Source organism: Microcebus murinus, chromosome X, assembly GCF_040939455.1.
Source record: "Microcebus murinus isolate Inina chromosome X, M.murinus_Inina_mat1.0, whole genome shotgun sequence".
NCBI classification, from domain to species: Eukaryota; Metazoa; Chordata; class Mammalia; order Primates; family Cheirogaleidae; genus Microcebus; species Microcebus murinus.
Genome location: NC_134136.1, coordinates 78563752 through 78589496, shown reverse-complemented (window position 1 = coordinate 78589496; position 25745 = coordinate 78563752). Strand labels below are relative to the sequence as shown.

Sequence of the window (25745 nt, the reverse complement as noted above, 5' to 3'; positions counted from 1 at the left end):
TTTCCTACATTTGATTATTGTACATGGATGTTCTTTTTAGAAAATACATACTGAAATACTGAATTTTTTAGGGGCAAATGGGTATGATGTCAGCAACTTACTCTTAAATGGATCATAAAAATATGCCCTTCAAATATATATATACACATATGTGCATATATACATATATACACATACACACATATACAAGAGATTGCCAGAGTGAGAAAGTATCAAAATGTTATTAATTGGTGAATTGGGTTAAAGAGTAACCTGGAGATTTTCTGTAGTACCCTTAAAACACTTCTGTAAGTTTGAAATTGTTTCAAATTAAAAATTAAAAAAATAGACCCCGGCTCGTTCTTCAGGCAGAGACAAGCCCTCGCGCGGCCCTGAAAAGCAGCGTTAACGTTGGCCTCTCCGGGGAAAGCGGACGGGAGCTATTGGGAGCGTTTAATAAACCATCACGGACTTTTTTAGGGGGAGAAGAGGTCCGGTCCAGTGGGCTTGTCCCCTTTGTCGCTCTCCGCAGAATAAGCGGGGCTGCAGCTCTGCTTCAGAGCGCGGGACGCAGCAGTCCCGGGCCTGAGGCTCTGAGTCTTTCCCGGCATCCTGGCGGATGCCCCTGGCTCTCCCATTCTGGCTGCCGTCGCACACAACGGCTGGCCCGTTCACGGGCTCCCTTACAGCAGAGCACGCCGTCCTTTGACCGCCGTTTGGGTTCCTGTTACTGCAGTGCTGTTCTGATTCACAGAGAGGTGGGGCCCTTCCTGAGCCATCTTAGGCCCACAGTGTTTATATGTCTCTGCCCAGAAAAGTGCCCTTTTTCTTATTTGTTATTTCATGTTTCCTAGCCACGTTCATGTGCATCATTCCTCCAAATTCCTTGGTCATTGATTTTATATTTATCTGGGTTCCATTAATTCAGCCTTTTGGGGGTATATTCTGCACCTCACTCTCCATGAGAGGCCCATCGGGATTTAATCCTACTCAGTTCTGCTGGGACAAGGACAAAGACAGCTGAGTTGTTGCTCTCTCCTTTGTCACTTCCGGAATCAGGAGGTGTTGAGAGGGTGCACACTCCAACTTTTAGGACAGCCCCAGCCACCACCTCCACCCCCAATCGCACAGCTGAGATCTCCACCTAAATTCAGCCTATCCAATCTTCACACCTGCACTCTGGATCTGGTCTTTCCAAGAACTATTTTGGCCAGAATGTGATAGACATCCACAAAGATGCTACTGTAAAGAAAGAAAAATCTCCATCATGAGATCCTTGGGCCAGGATTTCTGAAGAAATGCTGAGGCCTCTGTAGGCCCCTTGTAATTTTGGGTTCAGTGGCCAAGAGAAACCCCACAGGACACTCTACCAGCTGGACTTCCCTTTCTTTTCCCTCACCCCCAAACCCCCAAAGCCTTCAGGAGTCACTTTTGATAATGGTTTATTAAAAATATTAGCGTAAGGCCAGGCGCGGTGGGTCACTGCTGTAATCCTAGCACTCTGGGAGGCTGAGGTGGGTGGATCACTCAAGGTCAGGAGTTTGAGACCAGCCTGGGCAAGAGCGAGACCCTGTCTCTACTAAAACAATACAAAGAAATTATCTGGACAACTAAAAATAGAGAGAAAAAAAATTAGCCAGGCATGGTGGCGCATGCCCTACTTGGGACGCTGAGGCAGTAGGATCGCTTGAGCCCAGGAGTTTGAGGCTGCCGTGAGCTAGGCTGATGCCACAGCACTCTAGCCCAGGCAACAAAGCCAGACTCTGTCTCAAAAAAAAAAAAATTAAAAAAATAACATGGATCTATACCTTGTACCACATACAAAAATTAACTTAAAATAGACCATAGACCAAATGTAAAATCTAAAACTATAAAACTTCTAAAATGAAACATAGGAGAAAACCTTTGTGATGTCATGTTAGGCAAAGATTGCTCAAATGTGACACCAAAAGCATGATCTATAAAAGAACAAACTAATAAATTGTATTTCATCAAAATTTAAAACTTCTTCTCCTCAAAATACACTGTTTAGAATTCAGGGGTCCTCAAACTTTTTAAACAGGGACAGTTCACTGTCCCTCAGACCATTGGAGGGCCAGACTATAGTTTAAAAAAACTATGAACAAATTCCTATGCACATTGCACATATTTCATTTTGAAGTAAAAAAACAAACGGGCAAAAACACCCGCATGTGGCCCGCAGGCTGTAGTTTGAGGATGCCTGGTTTAGATCAACAAATGGTACTGAGAAAATTGGATATCCACATGCAAAAGAATGAAGCTGGATCTTTACCTTACCACATCTAAAAATTAATTTCAAATAGATCAAAAATCTAAACATAAGAGCATGCCCAACCCAGTGGCTCACACCTATAATCCTAGCACTTTGGGAGGTTGAGGTGGGAAGATTGCTTGAGGCCAGGAGCTTGAGACAAGCCTGGGCAACATAGCCAGACCCCATGTCTACAAATTTTTTTTTTAATTAGTAGGTGTGGTAGTGCATGCTTGTAGACTTGGCTACTCAGGAGACTAAGGTGGGAGGATCACTTCAGCCCAGGAGTTTGAGGTTACAGTGAGCTATGATGATGCCACTGCACTCTAGTGTAATATAAAAATTTTAAAAACCTAAAGATATAAAATAAGCCTACTTACTATATCATTTTATGTGATATTCATGCTAAAGCAATCTAAAGGGACAGAAAACAGATCAGTTGTTGCCAGGACCTGAAGGTTGGGAGATAGAGGTTGACTACAATGGGGCCCAGGAAGTTTTGGGAGATGATGTGACTATACCATGATTGTGTTGGTAGTTCACGCCTAGATATGCTTGTTCAAACTCACAGAACTTAAACTGTAAAGGGTGAACTTCGCTGTATGTAAATTATACTTTAATTTTTTGAAAAAACAAGGGGAAAAAATTCAAGAAATAGCTTTAAGAAAAAAAAACTTGAGATGGGCTGTAGGTAGAAAATCTGGAGTCCCAAATTCTTTTTTTTTTTATTTTTTGTTATTCCAGCATATTATGTGGGTATAAATTTTAAGGTTGTGTATAATGTCCTTGCTCCCCCTTCCCCCATAAGTCTGAGCTTCAAGCATGACCATCCCCCAGACGGTGCACATCTCACTCATTATGTATGTATATACCTGCCCCCCTCCCACCTGCCCAATACCCAATAAATGTAATTCCTATGTGTCCACTTAGGTACTGATCAGTTAATACCAATTTGCTGGTGAGTATATGTGGTGCTTGTTTTTCCATTCTTGGGATACTTCACTTAGTAGTATGGGTTCCAGCTCTATCCAGGAGAATACAAGATGTGCTATATCACCGTTGTTTCTTAGAGCTGAATAGTATAGAGTCCCAAATTCTTAACTTGGCATGACTACTTCAGTTCTTGTTTGATTTGGGCCAAATTATGTCCTCATGCTGTTTCTTACTCATCTAGATACTTCTATTTCTAGTGCTTACTTACCAGCACTTCTTAGGAGTTGTGGAAAATACAGATGCTCCTTGACTTACAACGACATTGAAAATTATAATGGGTTGTATCAGGAGGTGGCCCCATCATGTCTGGGAAAGTACTGAATACATATCCCTTTCCCACCAAAAATTCTACATCAAACCATCAGAAGTTGGCAACCATCTCTATTTTAAATGCTAAATTATGAAACACCATGCAATTGTAAAATGGCCTTAGCTGTCCTGTATCCAATTTTTCATTGTAATACTATTATCTACCAGGAGAGTTTAATGAGATAGTGCGAAGTAAGCTGGACCCCATCCAAGGGGACGCTGAGAGTATAACTTTAGCAAGACACTACTAGTTTTTTAAACCAAAAAAAGAGAAAATCCATTTAAAGGACTTTACAACAGAAACTGGTACACAGTAGGTGCTTAATCAATGTTCTTTTTGATTTTTAAGGAGGCAGTACAATGCCAAGGAAAAGGCCTGCATAGGGTTTTAATCACACTTGGGTTCTAATCCTGGCACCACCACTTAATGTCCTCTTGGGTCTATCCTGTCAACTTTCTGAGCCTGTTTACTTTCCTGATAGGGAGACTAATCCCTTGCTGGCAGAGCTGTATGAAGGATTAATGGAAGTAACAGGCTTCCAGGGCTTAGTGCAGTTTGTGTTCAACCAATACACAACTCTTTCCTTTGGCAGCCTCTGAATGCAAGAGTGGTTTGTACTTCCCTGCCCAGCCTGCAGCCAGTGGCTCTCCAGTCCCAGTCATGTGATTCCGCTCTTAGCATGTGGATAGGTAAATTAGGAGATGCCAGCTTGAGAGGCAGAGGCAAGGACAAGGCTAAGATGCTGCTGTGGGCCCAAGAATGGTATGGCAGTTTAGAGTAGGTGGCAGACTGAAGTAATGCAACGCCCACCCACTTCAAATGTGTCAACTCAGGTAGACTGCTGGGAACTGAAATCATGTGCATAACCCCCCCCCAAAAAAAAAAAAACCCTGATAAGGTGAGAAGACTGTTTTAGTTGCAATTATCTACCCAGTCCCTTTCTGAGGGCCACTGGCACTGCTTGGGCCCACTGTCCTTGTGTGATGGGGAAGGATCACCCAGAGAAGTTAGCTAGTTATACTTTAATGGGGTGGCTTCCAGACACTGGGAAAGCAGTTGGTTGATGCACCCTCAAATACACCAGCTCTCTTGAGGACACAGTCTGTGAATAAATGGTGGCAGAACCTTCTTGAATCACGGAATTCAAATGCTGGTGCTAGATAAGACATGGGCACACAAGGGCAGGGCCCAGCCAGACTACTTCAGTTAAAGGAATTCCTCTAATTCACAATCTGCTTAGAAATGCCCCAAGACAGGACTTGCCCCTGAAGCACCCAGCCTCCCCTCCAACAGGTGCCTTGCTTTCTCTTCATGCTAATGAGATAGTGCTTACTACATACACTTCAACACCAGCCAGGCTTGTTTGTTCCCTTCTTCCCTCTACCCTATCCCCAGACCCTTCCAGAGTCATGGAAGGCCCATCATTATTCCCTCTGCTCCCACTGCCACCCAGATGAGGACCTGTGGACTAAGAAGGAAGATGTGTCGCTCAAAGCCCATTGCAGGAATGCCTTGTACTAAACTCTCTTGTGTAGTGAGTGGTAAAGAAATCATCAACTTCCTAGGGACCCCGAGGTCACACATTCAGCTATTCAAGTTTTGTGGAAGGTCAGCCCTCACACCAGCCCAATCTACAGGGTGGACCCTGGAATTGAGGGTGGAAGATAAATTCTTAGCATCTGGCTTCTGCTGATATTTCTTTTATTTCTTCTATTAAACACAGTAGGAGTTAAATAAAGGGTATTGGGTATGGCAGCTCCATCCCCTTAGGATTCTTTTTACTGGAGAGAGTGGAGAGAACAGTGGGGGGAAAGGGATACATGTTGGAGGAAGGATTATTTAATATGCAGGTGTTTCAGGGAGAACCAAACTATTTAATCGATATTCCCCCATGCTACCGGAACTGGTGCTTGGAGGAGGGAGTGAGATGAATCCATCAGTCACCATCACTGTCATCAACATTGCCAGAGAGGTCAAGGACAGACATCATGGAATCAGACAGCTTGCTGGCGATTTTATCTGCAGATGAAGAAATATAGGCAATCTCTTGGTGGCTGGTTTGCCAACATGCAGCCTGCTGAAGTTGGCCTACATCTACCTTGTTCTGCATCAAGCTCCCAAACTGGCTCACTTAACCCCCTAAACACCAAACAAAACAACTGGGGAGCTGTTGGAAACCACTGCTCAACCTCACAGGTAGATCCATTTGTCTACCTGTGAAATGATCACCCCAACATAGCCTCTATCTTGAAGTTTCAGACTTACTGGACTCCAAGTTATTTTTGTCCCTTCCTAATACCAAAAAAGTAATTTTCTTTTACTGTGTTGAACTTAGCACTTTGCCATTACCCTCAAAATAAAGCTCTCACAGCAAAGGAACAGCATGGCAATAAGGGCTTTGAGCCTGAATGCTCCCCACGCATACCTCCCATCCTCTAGACACACCCTGGTGCTCCTCAGGATGCCCATCAGAGTTTACCTCCTCCAGGAAGCCTTCTCTGATCACCCCTACCCAACCACCATCCCCAGGCTGGGTTAAGTTCCCTCACTGTGCTTGCTGGGTCTTCAGCATGATCACTCTGTGCTGCTGAGATCTGTTTTCTTATCTCCTCCCCACTCCGTAATAAGACTAGGAGTTCAAATGCAATTCATCTGGATTCCCAGGATTTAGTGTGAACCCTGGTTATGGAAAACAATCTACCTCAAAGAATAGGGCTGATAGTGCCGATCAATCCTAGGTTTGCATTTTGGCTCCATCGGTTACTAGTTGTCTTACATTAAATGTGTCACTTAATGTCTCTAGGCTTCAGTTTCCTCACTTATCAAATAAGGATAAGACTTTTGCAATGAGTTAGTCAAGGTAAGTAATAGCATGGAGATCTGAATGGGTCAGCTACACAATGGACCATGGATAAAATGAAGGGAAGTTCTTTTGTGTATTGACATGGAAATATCCCTAAGATATACTGAATGGGAAAATGATGGGGCAAAACTGTGTGTCCAGTAGACTGGCATTTGTGTACAAAAAGAGAACAGAGAATATAGATATTTGCTCATGTTATCTATCTCAGGAAAGGGAGACAAGAAATTAATTAACTGGCTGCCTGTGGAGGAAGGCCTGGGTGACTAAGGGATGGGAGAGAGATTTTACTATATGCCTTTTTTATACCTTTTAGGTTTTGAATATATTACTTATTGATAAAGTAAAAAATAGATATAGCCTAAAAGCTACCTACACATAGAAAGTACCTGATAAATAATTAAATGGTGTCTATTTGATATATAGACTAGGCCAGTGGTTCTCCAAGTGAGGAACCTGTTAGAAATACAAATTCTCAGGCCCCACAGATGACCTACTCAATTAGAAACTCTAGGGGAGGGGGGCTCAGAAATCTGTGTTTGTTTTTTTTGAAATCTGTGTTTTAACAGACTCTGCAGGTTGATACAAGCTAAAGTTTAAGAACCACTGAGCTACCAGTTGAGCCTCCTAACCCATCCCTGCTCCCTAATCCTATCCTGGAGCTAGACACACAGAGACATTCATTCAGGAGCCCCAAATCAAGGCCCCAGGAAGGACCCTTTAGAGATATGGGTGGTCAGGTGCGCCCACCTGAACGCTTCTGCATCTTCTTCTTATTCTTCAGGGCAGCTGTCAGAGCCTGGCCTTGCTGCAAGGGGTCTGTCTCCATGATCTTCTGCAGCACTGGCCGGCAGTCCACTGAGCAGACATCCACCATGCCGTTGTTCTTGGGGCGGTGGTCCACATTTCGTTTAGCCCACCCCACCTGCTGACGGTTTGGTTTGGTGCAATACCCAGTGAGATCTCCAATCTAGAGAGAGAGAGAGAGAGAGAGAGAGAGAGAGAGAGAGAGAGGATAATGGTAAGGTCTTGAACCCCAGAGTACCTACCTACAGAGGAGGTAGGGACAGGCTTGGATAAGCACAGGGAGCCTGGAGCCATGCGGAACTAAGCTCCAATTCTGGCTCCACCATATACCAGCAGGTGCTAAGTTAACCTCTCGGCCTCAGTTTGCTCATCTGTCAAATGGGGGGGGGGCGGATAATAGGTTAGCTTACATGGCTTAACAAGAATAAAATGAAAAGGTAGAGTTACTTGATAAATGACAATTGGTATCACATGATTCATTACTTATGTAATCCTTTGAAGTCTTTTTCAATTTACAAATATTTTCTGACATCTATTTTGTGCCCAGCTCTGTATGTGGCAATGCTAGGGACAGAGATATGAGCCAGACTCCATTATACCTTCAGGGAGCAACCAGGCTAAAGAGGATACAACCACCTATACAAGTCAGAGCAGAGTACAATAACTGCCCACTGGAGATAGGAAGGATAAGTGACTGAAAGGTCAGACGCAACTACTGATGTGGAGGGTCATTCCCAACTGAACACTGGAAAAACACAGCATACTCAGGCACCAAAAAGGTATCTGTTTGGCAGGAGTTTTGAAAGGTCAATGTGGATAGTAAAAGCTTATTGACAGAAAGCTTATTATTATTTTTTTTGAGACAGAGTCTCACTGTGTTGCCCAGGCTACAGTGATGTCAGCCTAGCTAACAGCAACCTCAGACTCCTGGGCTCAAGCGATCCTTCTGTCTCAGCCTCCCGAGTAGCTGGGACTACAGGCATACGCCACCATGCCCGGCTAATTTTTTCTACATATTTTTATGTTGGCCAATTTAATTTCATTCTATTTTTAGTAGAGATGGGATGGGGTCCTGCTCTTGCTCAGGCTGGTTTCGAACTCCTGACCTTGAGCGATCCACCCACCTCGGCCTCCCAGAGTGCTAGGATTACAGGCGTGAGCCACCGTGCCCAGCCAACAGAAGGCTTATTATGTGCCAGGTACCAGTGTAAGCATACACACACATGCATACATATATATAGGTACATAAGTATTAACTCATTTAATCCTTGTAACAACACTGTGACAAACAAGGCACCTAAGGTTACATAGCTAGTAAGCAGGAAATTAGAAGCCAAGCAGTCTGGCTCCAGAGCCCATGACCACCCACTGTCCTATATCCTATAGTAGGGAAAAGGCAAGATGGGGCAGGTCTGAGCAAAGCTACCATACTGTACCACTCTGGGGTTGGAGCAGGGGACACCATTCACAATATAGTATACCTAAATGGTGTTTCTCAGAGTTGTGCAATGGGTGGCCTGAGTCTCGAAATTGTAGTACAGAGCAGCCAACTACTGCAAGTTCCTGGGAAAAAATGCTATGTTCTGGGGCTTGTGGGTTCAGTGAGAAATATTATTGGAAGGTAGGCTTAAACATACAACTTTATGCTGATTTTCCTTTAAGCAACAGGGGAACCTCTGAAACTATGTGAGGATGGGAATAGTATGATTCCTGCCACTACTAGAGTTCAGTGCTCATCTTCTCTTACAGACTGACTACAGGCTACAGTTTCCTCGCTGGACTCCTTACCTCCACATTAGAAAGCCCCTCTCTTTCTAATCTGAGTGTTACCCCAGCTACCAGAGTCATGTTCTAATATACAAACCTGACCATGTAGCTTCCCTGCTTAAGAAACCCTTCTAGATTGTTATGTAGTCATGAAAAATACAGGATAGCTCTTGAATTATGTGAATCTGCAAGATGAACGTATAAATGAAATAAGCCAAGTGCAGATCAATATGAATAGTATGCTATTATTTGAATTAAAAGTTATTTATATCTGCTTACATGTATATATTTGTGTATATAAATAGGGCATATCTCTAAAAGGACATTCAAAAATCTGCTAAATAGTGACCACCTCCAAGGGGACAGGATAGATGGGAAATAGAAGAGAGAGACTTATTTTCATTGTATACCCTTTAACCCTTTGCACTCGGATGTCGAGTGTGATTCAACACGGTTAGCAAAAATTATAGAGATTAAAATTACTTTTTGAATTTATCAATAATTTGAAATACTAAAAAATCCAAATAAATAAGTTTGTATGAAAGAAACTCCAGTTTTTTATTCTACTGCTGCACTTTGTAAAATCTGGGGTATTTAAAAAAATAAATCCCGAGTAGAATAAAGGAATCAAGAAAAAAGCAAGCGAGTGCAAAGGGTTAATATCTTTTGAATTTTATTCCATGTGTACAAATTATCCAGTTAAAAAATGCAAATAAAAAGAAAAAATACTAAATAAATAAAATGGGGGGGGAACCCTTGGCTCAGAAAACATAACCAACTTTCAGTGTTTTCCTGTTACCTATGATTAAAAGTCAAATTCAGTGCCTTCTGTGATGTGACTCCAGACTCATCTTTCCCTGCCTCTGACCCCCCACTACAGCCACCACACACCACCAGCAATTTCCCCAACACACCACACTCTCACTCTTCTGTGCCTTGGCATTAACATGGGCTCAGTCCCTGCCCACTCGCTGCTGGCCCCCTGGCCCAGAGAACTCCTCAGCCTTCAATGTGTGGCTCAAAACAAGAATTTCCTGACCCGCAAGTAATAAAGGTTAGGGCCTTCAGAGCCATGCTGTCCCAACCTCCACCTCCACCTCTACCCCCACCCCTACCCCATGAGTCTCCCATCACAGTGTAGATGTCTGTGTCTGAAACTCACTAAAATGTGAACTCCTGAAGGGCAGATATGGGGGCGCTGGCATAAGAGGCTGAAGAAGCCTTCAAGAGTCATATCATACCCTGCAGGTTTTGAATAGCAAGCCTCGAGCATATGGAATTGAGCTTGTAGGTGCTAGGAGCCATGAAAGGAATTTAGGGAGGGAAGGTGACATGGTCATATTAGGCCATTAGAAACCACACAATATATGTCCAGGTGACTGATGACTTAAAACTTTATGGGAATGGTAAGGATGAAAAGAAGTTGACAGCTTCTCAAGAGATTTAGGAGGGAGAAGCCACAGGACTTGGTGACTGACAATGGGATCCTGGATACTAGTTAGGGGGATGGACGAGTCGTTTGCAACTTTAGCAACTGAGTGGCTAGATAGTGAAACCCGCCCTGTGGGCTAGAACCAGGGCTGGGGAAGCTGCTTGAGAAAGGGTGCCTCCTCCTTGGACTTGTCATTGCTTGGCAAAGGATATACCAGGTCAGGAATCCAGGAGCCAATAGGGAGGGAGTGAACCACCCACATCTGACCACATGGGAGCCAGGCAGAATGGAATGACCACTTCCCAGAGCCCTGGGTAGAAAGGGTTGCCATGAAGAAAAGGGACAGTTACCTTATACACGGTGGTTTTATTTTCAATGGCATCTGCTATTTTCATCATCGGAGAATGGAGCAACTTGATCTCCATTTCAAGTGGGTCCATGTCACCCAACAGCTCATCAGATTCTCCAGTGGCCAAGCCTGTAACACAACCAAAACCACTGTTAGGGCCCTAGCTCCACCCTATTGTCAACCCCCTGGTCAGGCCTCAGTGGAAAGGACTCCTCTTGCTGCCCAGAGGAGTCAAGAGGGGGAAGTTTTTTGATCCTGCTGAGAGGCCACAGGACAAAGGATTAAAAGCATATGTTTTGAGTAGGACATTCAGATGCCTGCTGGGAGCTGGCCTCAGAGCCTGTTTCCTCATCTGGAAAATGTGGATGCCACAACCCCTATTCATACGGGGCTACTGTGAGACACGGCAGAGGACATCTATAATGCTCTCACATGAAATGCTGCTCTGTAAATGGCAGCCACTGGGATTTGCTCCCCAGGATTAGGACTCTCTTCTCTTTCTGGCCCCTTGCCTGGAGCTGGCCTCCACTACAACTCGCATACATGCCCATTACCCTGGACCTCACTACCCTACAACTTTGCCCCCATCCCTCTCCCTGGGCCTTCTAAACCCTATTTACCCTTCTCAATCTAGCACTAGAGCCAACTCCTCCAGAAAATCCTCATCACTAACCTCTCTCCAACCCTATGCAATTTCCTGGACCTCAATCTTCTGCCAAGATGCATTTTCAGTGATGGAGCACCTCTTGCCCTCACATCCTGCCAGGATCAAGCATCATCATAAGAATGTAAGCTCAAATCCCTCTCAAATGCCCACTTGATAGAAGAGGAAACTAAAGTTCAGAAATAGGACTAACTTGCCAAAAGCCACATGGGGAATAAACTAGGAAGCAGGCAAGTCTTCTTGTCCTCATGTGTAAGCCAAGGACACTAAAAGACCCAGAGTAGAAAAACTAGGGCCCTCAAGAAAAACAGAGAACCTAGAAAGCAGATAGTCATGGCTTTCTCAACCACTCAAGAGTGTCTACAGACAGGTCCAGAGAGCACTGGGCATCTTTGTTAAGCAGGGGAGAGAAGGAAGCAGAAGCCATACAACCAGGGCCACAGAGGGTAGTATCTGAAGGAAACAAACATGCTCAGGAGTTTCTGAAAGTCATACCTCTGTAGCCAAGCAAATACTCATCTTAATAACAGCTAACACTTACTGAACATTTATTTACTATATGCTAGATACAGTTGTTCTAAGTGTCTTTTACATATTAAACAAATCCTCACAACTACCTTATAGGATGGGTGTTACTATCCCTGTTTTACAGATGACATCACTAAGACAGGGAGAAGTGAAGTAACTTGTTCAGCATCACACAACTAAAAGAAAACAAAGTTTGGACTTAAATCCAGGAAGTCTCTAGTTTTGACCCCCTAGTTTCTTTAAGCTGGAAGAGTCTCAGACAACAAGGCAGGAGAGCTGGTTCAAAGGTCACCTCAGCCTACATCCTTTTGGTAAATTAACACCTTTCTGTGACTTGGATACCTCACTCAGCAATGAGAGGAAAGAAAGAAAATCTAGGAATGGACCTGAAATGGCTATGAAAAAGCTTAGGGCAACATTAAAGAAACAGTTTTTGAGAGTAACATCTCAGGACCTGGAATGGAGCCCCACATTTCCAGAGCACTTCAGTGGGGGTACTAGGTACTTGGCCAGTTTCTTTTGTATCTACCAAAAGCTCACAACCACCACCACCCTATAGCCCAGATTAGAATTCTCCACCTTGCAGGAAAAGAAATTAAGCTTAGAGCTGGTTAAACAACTTGCCCAAGCCAGGTGCGATGCCTGTACTACATGCCTATAGTCCCAGCTACTTGGGAGGCTGAGGCAGGAGGGTCACTTGAGCCCAGGAGTTTGAGGTTGCTGTGAGCTAGGCTGACACCACGGCACTCTACCCAGGGCAACAGAGCAAGACTGTCTCAGAAAAAAAAAAAAAAACTTGCCCAAAGCCCTAGAAGGGCCAGGGGAGGAGGAGGTCAAATGTGGGATACGCTGTCAGATCTATGTGGCTCCATTAGTGCAAGACCAAGCACACCAACCCTCTCACACTTACATTCCATGGTGTCTTCATTGGCCTGCTCGGTATCCTCAATGTCAAAGACCTCAGTCATTTCCTTAACAATCTCAGCACTGAGATGGGCAGGCAGAGTGTGGGTTGGTGGTGGTGGTGTGTAGAAGCTGATCTTCCCACTGCATTAGGAGGTAAGAGAGATTGGTGGTGATGTCATTGAGAGAACAGATGACCAAAGAGAGGATGAGTTCACAAGCCAGAAACAGTGAGGGACAACAAGAAAACCCAGACGGTGGCTTCTGAACAATAACGAGTTGCTGGATAATCACTGAGCATAAAGTCCCAAGTAGGAAATGACCTAGAGTCTTGGCCATCCCCTGCCCTGGGACCCAGGAAATCAGGCTGTCCCGCCGACTGCAATGAACATAGATGAGCTCCCTTACAGAGCTGGGCTTCCAGCGGGTCTCACCCCTTACCCCTAGCTGCCACCTCACCTCACCCAGTCAGCCAGGACAGTTTTGGCTGCCTGCTCCTGACTGTATATGCCTCCCTTCTTCTTCTTCCCCAAGCGTTGGGCCACTGCAATCAGAAAGTGCTCGGTGGTCTGGAAACCAGAGACGCCGTAATAGTTGGAAATCTGGTGAAGGGAGAAAGAAGAGAAGTCATGAGGAAGAATGAAGAGCCCTTGGAGTGGAGTAGGGCATCAGCCAGGGCCCTGCTGCATACCTCCTCCAGGTTGCAGCGCTGCAGGATGGTCTCCACTGGGGTTACAGGGTCTGCCAGCTTCTGTACATGGACACAGTTGCGCAGGATGGTGCCTACCTCTGAGTTGGGGCCTGGGACAATGCCTGGAGCATCCAGAAGCCTGATGAACTTGTCCAGGTAGACCTCCTGCATGAATCTGGGGTGGGAAAGAAGGCCTGGATGAGTTTGGCATCCCCAATCACAAAGTTGGGCTGGAGGAGGGGTGTAAAGAAGTGAGGGGAGGGTATATTAGAGATGAAAGTAGAGAGATGTAGGGCTGTGGGTGGGGGCTCTGGGGCCCTACAGATCTGGGGCTGATTATAATCTTGCCACTGCCACTGGGGACTAAGATACAGGACCTTGGGCAAGCTTCTGACTCTCCAAGCCTTAGTTGCTTCATCTAGTGAAGGAGCTATTCATTAGTAGCCCAATCTCATGTGGTTGTTAGAAGGCTTCAAGGAGCTAATGGGAAGCACCCAGCTGAGCACCTGGCCCACACCTAGGGTGTGCCAGGTACATGAGGGCTATCAGTGAGATTCTTGTGCCTGGGGGAAGAATCAGAGGATGGTCCGAGATAAAGTAAGGGACGGGGGCCTTCGGGCATGAGAGTTAGGGGGAATGGTAGGGCCAAGGAGTTGTGGAGTGGGGGAGCAGGCAGGTGCTTACTTGGTGACCCCAGGAACAGCTCCCACACTGCACGCACGGCTGCGCTTCAGGCTATTGATCAGGCTGCTCTTCCCAACATTGGGAAGGCCTACAAAGTAGTAGCAGATGGCTCAGGGCAGAAAAGGCCCTCAGGAACATTCAGGCCAGCCTATTTGAGGGAGGCCCAGGCAGGGGCAGTGACCAGGCCACAGGGAAGCCAAAAACAGAGCCTGGCCCCTGCCTTCCCACCCCACACCCTGACCAAGCCCCTAATGGGTCCTTCTACCTTTCTCCTCCATTTGTGAGCATGCTAGGTAGACGATGTCCCTCTCTCTAGATGTGATACCTTCCCACCCACGACCAGCCTAGAAGAAGTGCTCAACACAAGGCCTTGGTGACATGACCCAACAGAAGGTAGACATCAGAAAGTGTCTATGAAACAGAGAACCATCTGTCCTGGTGTGTAATTCCCCTGGAGGGAAGTGGGGCTCTCCTCCAGATGCTGGTCTCTCTGTGCAGCTGTCTGCCTGCAGTGTGTGTTTTTCTGTTTGGGCATCTGTGAGCCATTCTCGGTCTGTGGATGTCTTTGTGTATTTCACCCTCACTGGGTCTCATTCTCACCATTAGCTTTCTGCACGTCCTCAAATTTACATGTGTGTACTACTCTCTCAATGTATATGCCTGGGTGTACACTTTGTGCTTCAAGGTTCCGTTCACTTTTCTTGGTCACTCTCATTCCAAATATAACTGCTTTTTCCTTTGTCCCTCTCCCACTCAGTCTATTTCTCTATCACATTTTTGTTTCCCTGGGTATCTCTGTGCATGCTTGTATCTAAGCACCTCTTTCTCTGCCATTTTCTCTCTCATTTTCTGGCCATCATCCTTTTATCGGATTCTCCCTATCCCACCAATTCTGCCTCTCTTTGGAATTCCCTCTATGCCAACTCCTGCCAATCTCATTCTGTCCACATTCCTTCTGTGAACTCATCCCTGTGTATCCCCCTCTGTATATGTTTCATTGTCTCGCTAACCTGTCTCTATCCTCTCTATGCACACACATATATCTGTCTCCTCACAGACAAGTCTGTATATTTGTGCCTGTGACTGTAGATACATGATTATGTCTGACAGTTGTAGTGTACCTGGGCACGTGTGTCTCCTATGGCTGTGTGTGCATTGTAGGAGCAGCACTGAGGTATGTGGGGCAAAGGCTTGGTCTGCATACATTTTGCCTTGGGTTTTTGTCTCTAAATGTGCCTCTGCCTCCAGGTCTATAGTGTGGACCCGTATATGTACTTATATCTGTGTATATGTTCCTCTGTATCTGCAATCTTGTTCCAGTCTGTTTCTATGTCTCTCTTTCTGAATCAGTCTCCATTCTTGTGAGTCTCTCCCATTCTTTCTTTGGGTATGCATGTCTGCCTCTCCACATACGTGGGGTGTCTCTATTCTTCTTATATCTCCATCTGCAGATCTCTGTATATGAGCCTGTCTGTGTCCCTTTTGGCATTTCTTTCTGATTGTATCTCCCTCTTTGTGCATGCCTCTATCATTTAAATGTCTCCTCTTTCCATTCCCCACCAGCCCTGCCACTGGCTTCCTAGTTCTTTTTTTATGTTCTTCTGTATCCATTCAGGTATGCCTACCTACACCTTCTCAGTGACCAGCTCTCCAATGTCTTTCTCTCTTGGCTTCACTTTCTATCCCTGATGCTCTGTCTCTGCCTCTCTCAATTTCCCTACTTCCATCCCACTATCCCTCCCCCTCAGTAATCTGGGTACCAGAAAGGCCCAGACTTGAGCCTTAGCTCTCCCTTGTCTTGCATAGGGATGAGCTCCACAAGTCCCTTTTCCCTTCTCTAGGCCTCACTGTTCTCATCTGTAAAGCAGGGATGGTCACCCTTTCTCCCACAGCTGACAGGATAAGATGGTGCCAGCTCCAAGCCTGGTGGTCCATGATTCTAATACTTAGTATCACAGTGGTGATTCTGAATATGCCTTCCCACACTTACCAATCCAAACTGCAAATCACAAACTGCTTTCTTAACTAGCCCCTGCTTCTCCAAAAAGGCAACGCAAAGTTCCCAGCATCCTTTCGCCCAATGAAGTCCCAACCCAAGGAAGGAGCCTGGGCCCCATGACTGCTTGCCAGGCCTTACCCACAACACCCACACGGATATGGGTGTGCACTTCACCAAGACGGCAATAGTTCCCCAGAACCCTCATGAGATTTTCAGCTCCAAAGCAGGCTTTGCTTTTCAGCAGTGACTCAGATGCCTGATCCACTGGCACACTGCAACGATTCTGGAAAATAAGGGACATTACAGAAGAGGCATCAGGTGGGAGATGTGATGTGAGCCTAGATTTCCAATTTTCAGGGCCTCCATATGATCACTGAGATCCTCAGCCTGAAACGGAAAGCTGCTCACATAGGTCCTGAACACCTGCCACTTCGCTGCTGCCCCCTCCGCTATCTTTGGGTCTCCAGCCTTCTCTGTCCCTGGCTACCTCTGCCTCAACACATATATCTTGCCTCGCTTAACAAGGGCAGGATAGTGTCCTAGCTCTAGATGGGCCAAATTTGAGTTCTAGCTCTACCACTCACAGGCCTATGCCTGGCAAAGCCCGTTTCCCTTCTCTGAGTCTTAGCGCCCTCCCTGCCTATGCACGGATGAGATGGTGGCTGGCCCACAGCCTACCTTCCCTTGATTCCTCACACAGGACAAGGCCACCCCAGCTTTCATTTCTTTACTTCTGATGCCACCTTCTCTGCCCAGAATGCCCTCTCTCCTCTTTCTCTTCCCTAACTTACATGCCATAACATTGTTTCTAATATCACAAAATTGGAATTAGCCTAAATAGCCATCAATAAGAAACAGGTTAAAAGGTATATTTGCCAAATGAGGTGGCTCATGCCTATAATTGTAACAATTTGGGAGGCTGATGTGGGAGGATCGCTTGAGGGCAACAGTTCAAGACCAGCCTGAGCAAGAGCTAGATCCTGTCTGTACACAAAATTGAAAAATAAGCCGGGTGTGGTGGCGAGCATCTACAGTCCCAGACACTCAAGATGCTGAGGTGGGAGGATCACTTGAGCCCAGGAATGTGAGGTTACAGTGTGAGCTATGATGAGGGCGCTGCACTCTAACCTAGGCAACCCTGTCTCAAAAAAAAAAAAAAAATGGTATACCCTTAAAGTGGAAAACAAATAAAATACAGCGGTTAGAAAAGAATGCTTATCACATTTTTACCATCAAAAAGCCAAAAACTTTGTAAATGAGATATCATGTTTCTCAAAGATTCAAAAGTTTAATGCTAGCAAGTAGTTGGCAAGGGTGTAGGGAAAGAGGCCCTCTCACAAATTCATCTATCCCACAGGTGGGAGGATAAATTGGTACAGCTTTAAGAGTAATTTGTCAGTGTCTAGAAAAACATAAAACGCATACAAAATCTATGACCCACCCACTCCACCTCTCAGTACCTCGCCTACACAAACACTTACCCACATGACAAGGAGACATGTGTGAGGGCATTTGTGAAAGCCTGGGTTATAACAATAAAAAAAAAAACCTGGAAACTAATATGATTCATCATCAAAAAGGTACATCTCTATACAAAGATCTCCCAGAGGGGGGAAAAAAAGCAAGTTGCAGAATGACCCACATAATACCTCCAAATAGTATTTCCTCTTACACACATCTAAGTATATACAAAGCACAGAATAAAGTCTGAAAGGATATACACCAAACTGACAATGGTGGTTACTCTGGATAAGGACAAGACAAAGTGGAATTAGGGAGACTGGTGAAAGGCTATTTAAGCTTTATGTGATTTGATTTTATTTCTACTTTATTTTTTAATAAGGTTAACACCTGGTACAAAACTGAAAAACAAGACCTCCAGCACCCAATTTCTCTCTGCAACAGCCACCGATGTTTCTATAATACCTTCATGTTCTACAATGGAAATGTATTTCTGTATTAATAATATAATTAGACTTTGGGAAAAAATGGCGGAGTAGAGGTAACTCTCCGGACAATCTGCCATTGGCTCGTCAGGCCTGGCTCCATCAAGGATCTACTGAGAAGTCTAGCAGCGGAGGGGAGTTACAGCCACTGGGGTGCAGGGCACCCAGGGCAGACTGGGGATATATGGCCTCCCCTAAGCCCACATCTCTCTTGTCCAAAGTGGTAGGCTCCACCCCTGGAGGGGGGAGGAGACAAGAAAACCCACATTCCCCAAAAGCTACCCCAGTAGGGGGAACCTTCCAAGTGTGGCGGAAGAGCTCCCCCCAGTGGTTGATAAAGAAACTACAAAAAGTAGATGACTGAGCTCTAACAATTGACCCAGATGGGGAGGACCCAACGCAATTCAGAAAATCAAGCCAAAAATACTCCCCCTAGGAGATTCACCAGCTCTCAAGAAATGGAGCCTAAACAAACCCAAAACACTAAAATGACAGAAGAATTCCAAAATTGGATTGTTAAAAAGCTCAATCAAATGCAAGAAAAAATGGATAACCAACACAAAGAAACTAAAAAGAAGATATAAGAATTGGAAGAAAGATTAACTAAGGAGATCGATATCTTGAAGAAGAATCAATCAGACATCCTCGATATAAGGAATTTATTCAGAGAAATTCAAAACACAGTGGAAAGCCTCAAAAATAGGGTGGACCAAACAGATGAAAGAATCTCAGAGCTGGAAGACAACTCACTCAAATCAAATAAGTTAATCACAGAGCTAGAGCAGAAAAATAAGAGACACGAGCAAAGCTTACAAGAATTGTGGGATTATACGAAGAAATATAACCTGGGAGTCCACTGGATTCCGGAGAAGGAGGAAGAAAAAACCCAAGGGTTAGATAAGCTTTTTGAAGAAATAATTGAGGAAAACTTCTCAGGTCTAACCAGTAACCTAGAATTAGAAATATAAAAGGCCAAAAGGACTCCTGGGAGATACAATGCAAACAGGAAAACACCACGCCATGTAGTCGTCCGATTGACCAAAATATCAACAAAAGAGACCCTCCTACAAGCAGTGAGACGCAAGAAGGAAATCATGTATAAAGGAAAACGGATACGAATAACTCCAGATTTCTCAACTGAAACAATACAAGCAAGGAGGGAAAGGGACCCACTCTTACTCTTTTAGAACAAAATAACGCCGAGCCTAGAATCTTGTACCCTGCAAAACTAAGCTTCATATATGAAGGAGAAATAAAGACATTCTCAGTTAAGCAAAGTCTCAGAGAATTTACCAAGACAAGACCAGCCCTACAATAAGTACTCAAAACAGTGTTACTAATGGAACACCATAATATAAACTCGCAAATATAAAAACAACCAAAACCCAAATATTAAAGGCCAGAGATTACAATGGCTCAAGAGAGAAATCAAATCAACAACATCCAACCCAACAGAATGAACAGTAATCTAACTTACCTATCAGTTCTCTCAATAAATGTGAATGGCTTAAACGCTCCATTCAAGAGACATAGGCTGGCTGAATGGATAAGAAAATACAGGCCAAGTATATGCTGTCTTCAGGAAACACATCTAACCTGCAAGGATGCATATGGACTAAAAGTAAAAGGGTGGAGATCAGTATTCCAGGCAAGTGGAAGCCAAAAGAAGGCTGGCGTGGCAGTTCTAATTTCAGACGATTTAGTTTTTAAACTAACAAAAGTAGTGAAAGACAAAGATAATCATTATATACTGGTGAAGGGCAGAGTTCAACTAGAAGAGATAACAATTTTAAATATATATGCAACCAACTTAGGTGCACCCAGATTCATAAAGCAAACCTTACTGGATCTAAGCAAATGGATTAATAGCAACTCCATAATCACCGGAGATTTCAACACCCCACTGACAGCACAAGACAGATCCTCCAAACAGAAAATGAATAAAGAAATAATGGACTTAAAGAAAACTCTAGAACAATTGGGTCTGACTGACATTTACAGGACATTCTACCCAAAATCCACTGAATATACGTTCTTCTCATCAGCTCACAGGACATTCTCTAAGATTGATCATAACCTAAGACACAAAGTAAACCTCAAGAAATTTAAAAAAATAGAAATCATACCATGTACCTTCTCAGATCACAGTGGAATAAAAGTAGAAATCAACCCTAACAGAAACTCACACTTCTGCACAAAAACGTGGAAATTAAACAACCTGCCAATAAATGATTACTTCATAAATGAAGAAATCAAAATGGAAATTAAAAAAATTCTATGAACAAAATGACAATGGACAGACAAGTTATCAAATCCTCTGGAACACAGCTAAACCAGTTCTGAGAGGAAAGTTTATTTCCATAAATGCTTATAACCAAAAGTGAAAACGATGACAAATAGACAATCTAATGAAACGACTCAAAGAGCTGGAAAAAGAAGAACAGACCAACCCCAAACTCAGCAGAAGAAATGAAATAAACAAGATCAAATCAGAACTAAATGAAATTGAAAATGGAAGCTATTCAGGAGATTAATAAAACAAACAAATTGGTTTTTTGAAAAAATAAACAAAATTGACACGCCATTGGCTAAGCTAACCAAAAACAGAAAAGAGAAATCTCTAATAAGCTCCAACAGGAACAAAAAAGGAGATATCACAACTGATCCCAAGGAAATACAACACATAATTTATGAATACTACAAAAATCTTTATGCACACAAACTGGAAAATGTGGAGGAAATGGACAAATTTATAGAAACACACAACCTCCCTAGACTCAATCAGGAAGAAATGGATTCCCTGAACAGACCAATCTCAAGAGCTGAAATAGAAACAGCACTTAAAAATCTCCCTAAAAAGAAAAGTCCCTTCCAGTAGAAGAGGAAAGTTAAAAAAAAACTATAAAACAATAAAAAGAAAAGTCCCGGTCCAGATGCTTTCACACCCGAATTTTACCACAATTACAAAAAGAACTAGTACGTATCTTGCAGAAACTATTCCACAACATGGAGAAGAACAGAAACCGCCCTGACACCTTTTATGAAGCGAATATTACTCTGATACCAAAACCAGGAAAGGATGCAACAAAAAAACTACAGACCAATATCCCTAATAAATACAGATGCAAAAATTTTCAACAAAATCCTAGCTAAACGAATCCAGACGCTTATCAAAAAAATAATCCCTCAAGACCAAGTGGGCTTCATCCCAGGGATGCAGAAGTTTCAACATACATAAATCTATAAATGCAATTCACCACATAAACAGAAGCAAAATCAAAGACCACATGATTCTTTCAATAGATGCAGAAAAACCTTTTTACAAAATTCAATACCCTTTCATGATACAAACACTTAAGAAAATAGGCATAGAAGGAACATATCTAAATCTGATACAAGCCATATATGACAGACCCATAGCCAATATCATAACGAATGGGGAAAAATTGAAAGCATTCCCACTTAGAACTGGAACCAGACAAGGCTGCCCACTATCTCCACTTCTATTCAACATAGTGTTGGAAGTCCTGGCTACAGCAATCAGACAGGAAAGTGGAATTAAAGGTATCCAAATAGGGGCAGAGAGATTACACTTTCACTGTTTGCTGATGATATGATATTATATTTAGAAAAACCCAAAGATTCAACGAAGAAACTCCTGGAGCTGATAAATAAATTTAGTAAACTCTCAGGATACAAAATCAATACACAGAAATCAGAGGCATTCATATACGCCAACAACATCAAATTGAGAACCAAATCAAAGACTCAATTCCCTTTACAATAGCAAAAAAGAAATTAAAGTACCTAGGAATATACTTAACCAAGGACGTAAAAGACCTCTACAGGGAGAACTATGAAACACTGAGGAAGGAAATAGCAGAGGATGGAAACAGACGGAAATCCATACCATGCTCGTAGATCGGCAAACTCAACATCATTAAAATGTCTATACTACCCAAACTGATCTACAGATTCAATGCAATACCTATTAAAATCCCATCAGCATTCTTCACAGATATAGAAATAATAATTTTACGCTTCATATGAAATCAAAGAAGACCCCGAATATCAAAAGCAATCCCAGGCAACAAAAACAAAATGGGAGGTATCAATATGCCAGATATCAAACTATACTACAAAGCTGTAGTAATTAAATTAATATGGTATTGGCACAAAAATAGGAATATTGACCAGTGGAACAGATGTGAGAATCCTGATATAAAACCATCCTCATATAGCCATCTAATCTTTGACAAAGTAGACAAAAACATACGCTGGGGAAAAGAATCCCTTTTCAATAAATGATGCTGGGAAAACTGGATAGCCACTTGTAGAAGGCTAAAGCAGGACCCACACCTTTCACCTCTCACAAAAATCAATTCACACTGGATAACAGACTTAAACCAAAGGTATGAAACTATTAGAATTCTAGAGGAAAATGTTGGAAACACTCTCTTAGACATAGGCCTAGGCAAAGAGTTTATGAAGAAGTCCCCAAAGGCAATCACAGCAGCAACAAAAATAAATAAATGGGTCATGATGAAACTAAAAAGCTTCTGCACAGCCAAAGAAACAGTCATGAAAGTAAACAGACAACCTACAGAATGGCAGAAAATTTTTGCATCCTACACATCTGATAAGGGGCTGATAACTACAATATACTTAGAACTCACGAAAATCAGCAAGAAAAATGAAATAGCCCTATTAAAAAGTGGGCAAAGGACGTGAACAGAAACTTTTCTAAAGAAGACAGAAGAATGGCCAAGAAACATATGAAAAAATGCTCAACACCTCTAATCATCAGGGAAATGCAAATCAAAACCACAATTAGATATCACTTAATTCCAGTGAGAATGGGCTTTATCAAAAAGTCCCCAAACAATAAATGCTGGCATGGATGCAGAGAGAGAGGAACACTCCTACACTGCTGGTAGGACTGCAAACTAGTTCAACCTCTGTGGAAAGCAATATGGAGATACCTTAAAGTGACACAAGCGGATCTACCATTTGATCCAGCAATCCCATTACTGGGCATCTACCCAAAAGATCCAATGACACTCTACAAAAAAGACACCTGTACCTGAATGTTTGTAGCAGCACAATTCATAATCGCAAGGCTGTGGAAACAGCCCAAGTGCCCATCAATCCAAGAATGGATTAATAAAATGTGGTATATGTATACCATGGAGTACTATTCAGCTCTAAGAAACAACAGTGATATAGCACATCTTATATTTTCCTGGTTAGAGCTGGAACCCATACTACTAAGTGAAGTATCCCAAGAATGGAAAAACAAGCACCACATATACTCACCAGCAAACTGGTATTAACTGAGCAGCGCCTAAATGGACACATAGGAACTACAGTAATTGGGTATTGGGCAGGGGGCAGGGGGCAGGGGGGAGGGGGGAGGGGTGTGGGTATATACATACATAATGAGTCAGATGTGCACCATCTGGGGGATGGTCGCGCTGGAAACTCAGACTTGTGGGGGGAGGGGGGAAAGGGCATTTTTTGAAACCTTAAAATTTGTACCCCCATCATATGCCGAAATAAAAAAAAATGCTTATAAAATAAATAAATAAATAATATAATTAGGCCTGGCACGGTGGCTCACGCCTGTCATCCTAGCACTCTGGGAGGCCGAGGCCGGTGGATTGCTGGAGGTCAGGAGTTCGAATAATATAATTAGGAAGCAGTGTGATTTGTTTAAAAGAGAAAAACGAATGGAGTTATATATGTTTTTAAGTTAACAAGTAGTTAAATGTATTTTTGAAATTTCCTGTAGACAATATCGATTATCCTGACAGCTGGAAAAAAGAAAAATACTTCCTGAAGAGTGATAATATAGGAAGGAGTTAAGTGAAAGTAATATTTACTGGGTTAATTTACTTAGTGAAGAAGTCACCCAGTAAAGCAAAAAGCTCATAGTTGAAGGCCTAGTTCAATTATTAAAGGGCTGGAGGTCCTGGTCCAAGTTATGACCCCTAACCTTGGCCCTAAGCTACCTGGAAACAGGGTAGCTGCCCCTGGCCCCAGGCTTACCAGGTTTTTGACTTGATGCTGGGTGCTGGCCTTGAAAGCCACGGTTGGCAGCTCATTCTGAAGGTAATCCAGCCACTTCTCCACAACCTCCTTGGGGACCAGGTCTGAGGAAAACAGGACCAGATGGGGCTAGTAAGGAGAACATATCTCCATGGCTCACTCCAAAGACATATCCACCCACACCCAAGCTTAGGCCCATCTCCCACCAACAGGTCTCTCTGCTGGCCCCTGTCAGTCCCTGTCCAGGCCCCAAGTTGGAATTAGAAAGGACAGTCTGATCTATGGGGCCAGTTGGCCCTCTCAGAGGGGACCTCTGTTCCCTCGGGGGAAATGGGCAAACTGGCTGTTTGGTCCCCCACCTTCCAAGATAGAGTGGCCGGGGCACCTGGATCATTCAAAGTTGGGCCAAATGTCAAGAATAACCCTGACAAAAATGGCTACTATGTGTAAAGTACTAACCATGTAACAAGCACTTTATCATTAATTCTCACAACAAATCTATAAGACTGGGACACTCGTGGGCCATTTCACAGCTAGAGAAATGGGAGTCCTCAGAGGTGACATGACCTGTGCAGTATCTCAGAGAAAACAGCACAAGTGGGATGAGACCCAGACCTAAGTGACTTCTGAGATCCATGTGCTCTTCTGCACCAATCTCTGGTTTCCAGTGTGGGGGAGAAGGGAGCTTTCCAGGATTGTCCAGTCACAGAGAAAGCTCAAAATGGCAAGAATGAGGGACTAAAAGGCAAATAGGCTCAAACTCCACTCCCAATGTGCTGCACTGTGTGTGTGTGTGTGTGTGTGTGTGTGTGTGTGTGTGTGTTCAGACAACATTCCTGGCCTTGAAAATTGAAACAAGAATTTCTACCTGGCATGATTATTATAAATACCAGTGAGTTACTGGGTCTCAGTGTCTGGTCCAAGTTAGACTTTCAAGAATGCCTGGTTCCTTCCTTGTCTTATCCAATCCCACTCAACACCCACCAATCTTGTTCAAGACTAGGACCAGCTTCTTGTTGCCCTCTGCCCGCAGGACAGTCTCCTCCATTTGGAAGCAGCGGCAGCCCAATGGGTCTCTGGCATCCAGGACTTCCAGAATCACATCAGAGTATTCGACCACCTGCAGGGCAGAAGACAGGGGGATGAAGGCAGGCAAAGGATTGGGTAGTTACACAAGCCTGTGAAAGAAAACGTCTCCATCTCATTCAAGAAAACAGAAATGAAGATGAAATGGGACTGGATTGGGACCCTCCCCAAAGGGCCTTAAAAAATGGATCCCTCTACCTTACGGAATTCCTTGTAATAAGCCTTCCTTGTGGCCTCATCATCCAGCTGAGGAAACATATTTAATTCCTGCAAAACTTCCTCCTAAAGGACAAAAAAAGAAAATGGTCTGGAAGAGGGGTGGGGAGGAGAGAGGGAAAGAGCCAGGGCTTTGGAAACCATAAGGGACTTGGGAAGCCAAGTGAATCTCAGCCCACGTAGCTCTGACCAACCAACAAAGCCAGGAACT

General features: G+C 43.7%; 1 protein-coding gene across 3 annotated transcripts in view; it reads right to left on the bottom strand.

Annotated features, from left to right (window-relative positions):
- Positions 1–5238: 5238 nt before the first annotated feature.
- The window catches only part of GNL3L (G protein nucleolar 3 like), a 32970-nt gene continuing 12463 nt past the window's right edge, over positions 5239–25745 (bottom strand). For 2 of the 3 annotated variants that reach the window (XM_075999389.1, XM_012747830.2), the window contains 11 exons: positions 25517–25600; positions 25217–25352; positions 24233–24336; positions 16377–16521; positions 14240–14327; positions 13556–13730; positions 13324–13466; positions 12872–13008; positions 10771–10898; positions 7165–7384; positions 5239–5573 (listed from right to left, as the gene is read on the bottom strand). In XM_075999389.1, coding sequence (XP_075855504.1) covers positions 5491–5573; positions 7165–7384; positions 10771–10898; positions 12872–13008; positions 13324–13466; positions 13556–13730; positions 14240–14327; positions 16377–16521; positions 24233–24336; positions 25217–25352; positions 25517–25600 — 1443 coding nt within the window. In that variant the 3' untranslated portion in view covers positions 5239–5490. The remainder of the gene's footprint in view (positions 5574–7164; positions 7385–10770; positions 10899–12871; positions 13009–13323; positions 13467–13555; positions 13731–14239; positions 14328–16376; positions 16522–24232; positions 24337–25216; positions 25353–25516; positions 25601–25745) is intronic. The other variant, XM_075999388.1, reaches the window with a different exon arrangement.